Here is a 1,320-nt window from a genome sequence, read left to right on the forward strand (position 1 = left end):
ATATTCTTGATTGTAAAAATTAGAAATTATTAGTCATATTAAAATTAATGTGAAAATTGATAGTATGTTCTATTTATTACATTTCATTATTTTCATTCTGATATTATATTTATTTATTTATGAAATATAGTTACCAGTTCTCGAATATTTTCCGGAAAAAATAGTTGACTATCGAGGTTTGCACACTTCGCAACTGCTTCTTTAAACGACATTTTCTTTTGAATTTGATAACAGGCATCGTCGTATTGAAACCAGCCATATTTGCATACTTCTCCTTTGACGTTGAGAACTTTATAAAAATTTATTAAAAACGTATGCATTAATTTTTTTCAATTCAACAATACCTTTGAGCACCAACGCAACGAAACAAGTTGCCAATAAATATTTCATAAAGCAAGCACACGGCAGACAGCGCGTTGAAGAAAGCATAATATCCTGAGATGATTTTTCTGAAATAATCAAATTTTCTAATTTTTTCTTATCTTTTTTTATTTTTATTTTTTGAAAGAAATTGTCATATTTTAAAATTAATATAAATAATATGCACTGACTAGCAGTGAATTAATTGATGACGACGATCTTTACTCTATACTTCTCTTATGATGGATGAAACGTGTGTTTTCAAATAGTGACAAATTTCTTCTCCGAGCAAATAGTTAAAATTAAGCTTATTTCAAAATGTAATCTCTCTGAATGGATCAATATTGCTATGGAAATTATGTAAACTACATTTTGAAATTCAAAATTGCTTCTGTGCAAAGTGAAGTTTAATGTTTAAATATTTCTTCCAAATGTGAATGCGGATTTGATTAATTTGATTATCGTATTTATTATTTATATGTAAAATATTAGTTTTATATTATTCAACATTTTAATGCTGTTTTTATAATTGTTTAGCCAGTTTCAACTTTGCCTTTTATTAAATATTTGTATTATATATTATATTTATGCATTTATGAATTTTTGTTTGTAAATTTCAGTTAATTAATGCATCTTTTATATGTCATCTAATTAATTAACTAGAAAATTAATTTAAATCAGAAAGGAATAAACTTTTTCTTATCATTAAAGTTTCTCAGTTATCTCATAATTAACAGAAAGTAATTGCAAAGTAGCAAATGAAGCCCACACTATGTGCCAATATAAAATAATGAGATATGTGATATTTATATAAATCAATTGTGTATTTCATTAAATTTTGAAATATGAAATAATGAAGATAACAAAGAAATAATTGTAATTACTAGTAAATTTAGCGTTAAGATTCAATGAAATTTAGGTCTAATAATAAAGGTTGCCACAGTTAAATACAATTCTGAG

General features: G+C 24.6%; 1 protein-coding gene across 1 annotated transcript; it reads right to left on the bottom strand.

The window, feature by feature from the left end:
- Positions 1–134: 134 nt before the first annotated feature.
- On the bottom strand, positions 135–1,066 carry Tsp_13457 (hypothetical protein; the record flags this gene model as incomplete). The annotated part of the gene is made up of 3 exons (XM_003367835.1): positions 1,054–1,066; positions 313–449; positions 135–289 (listed from the first exon to the last, which is right to left on the bottom strand). Coding segments are annotated over exons 1-3 (305 nt in total), but the record flags the coding sequence as incomplete, so codon positions are not given.
- Between the last annotated feature and the right edge of the window lie 254 nt (positions 1,067–1,320).

This window comes from Trichinella spiralis (assembly GCF_000181795.1).
Source record: "Trichinella spiralis strain ISS 195 chromosome Unknown Scfld3590, whole genome shotgun sequence".
NCBI classification, from domain to species: domain Eukaryota; kingdom Metazoa; phylum Nematoda; class Enoplea; order Trichinellida; family Trichinellidae; genus Trichinella; species Trichinella spiralis.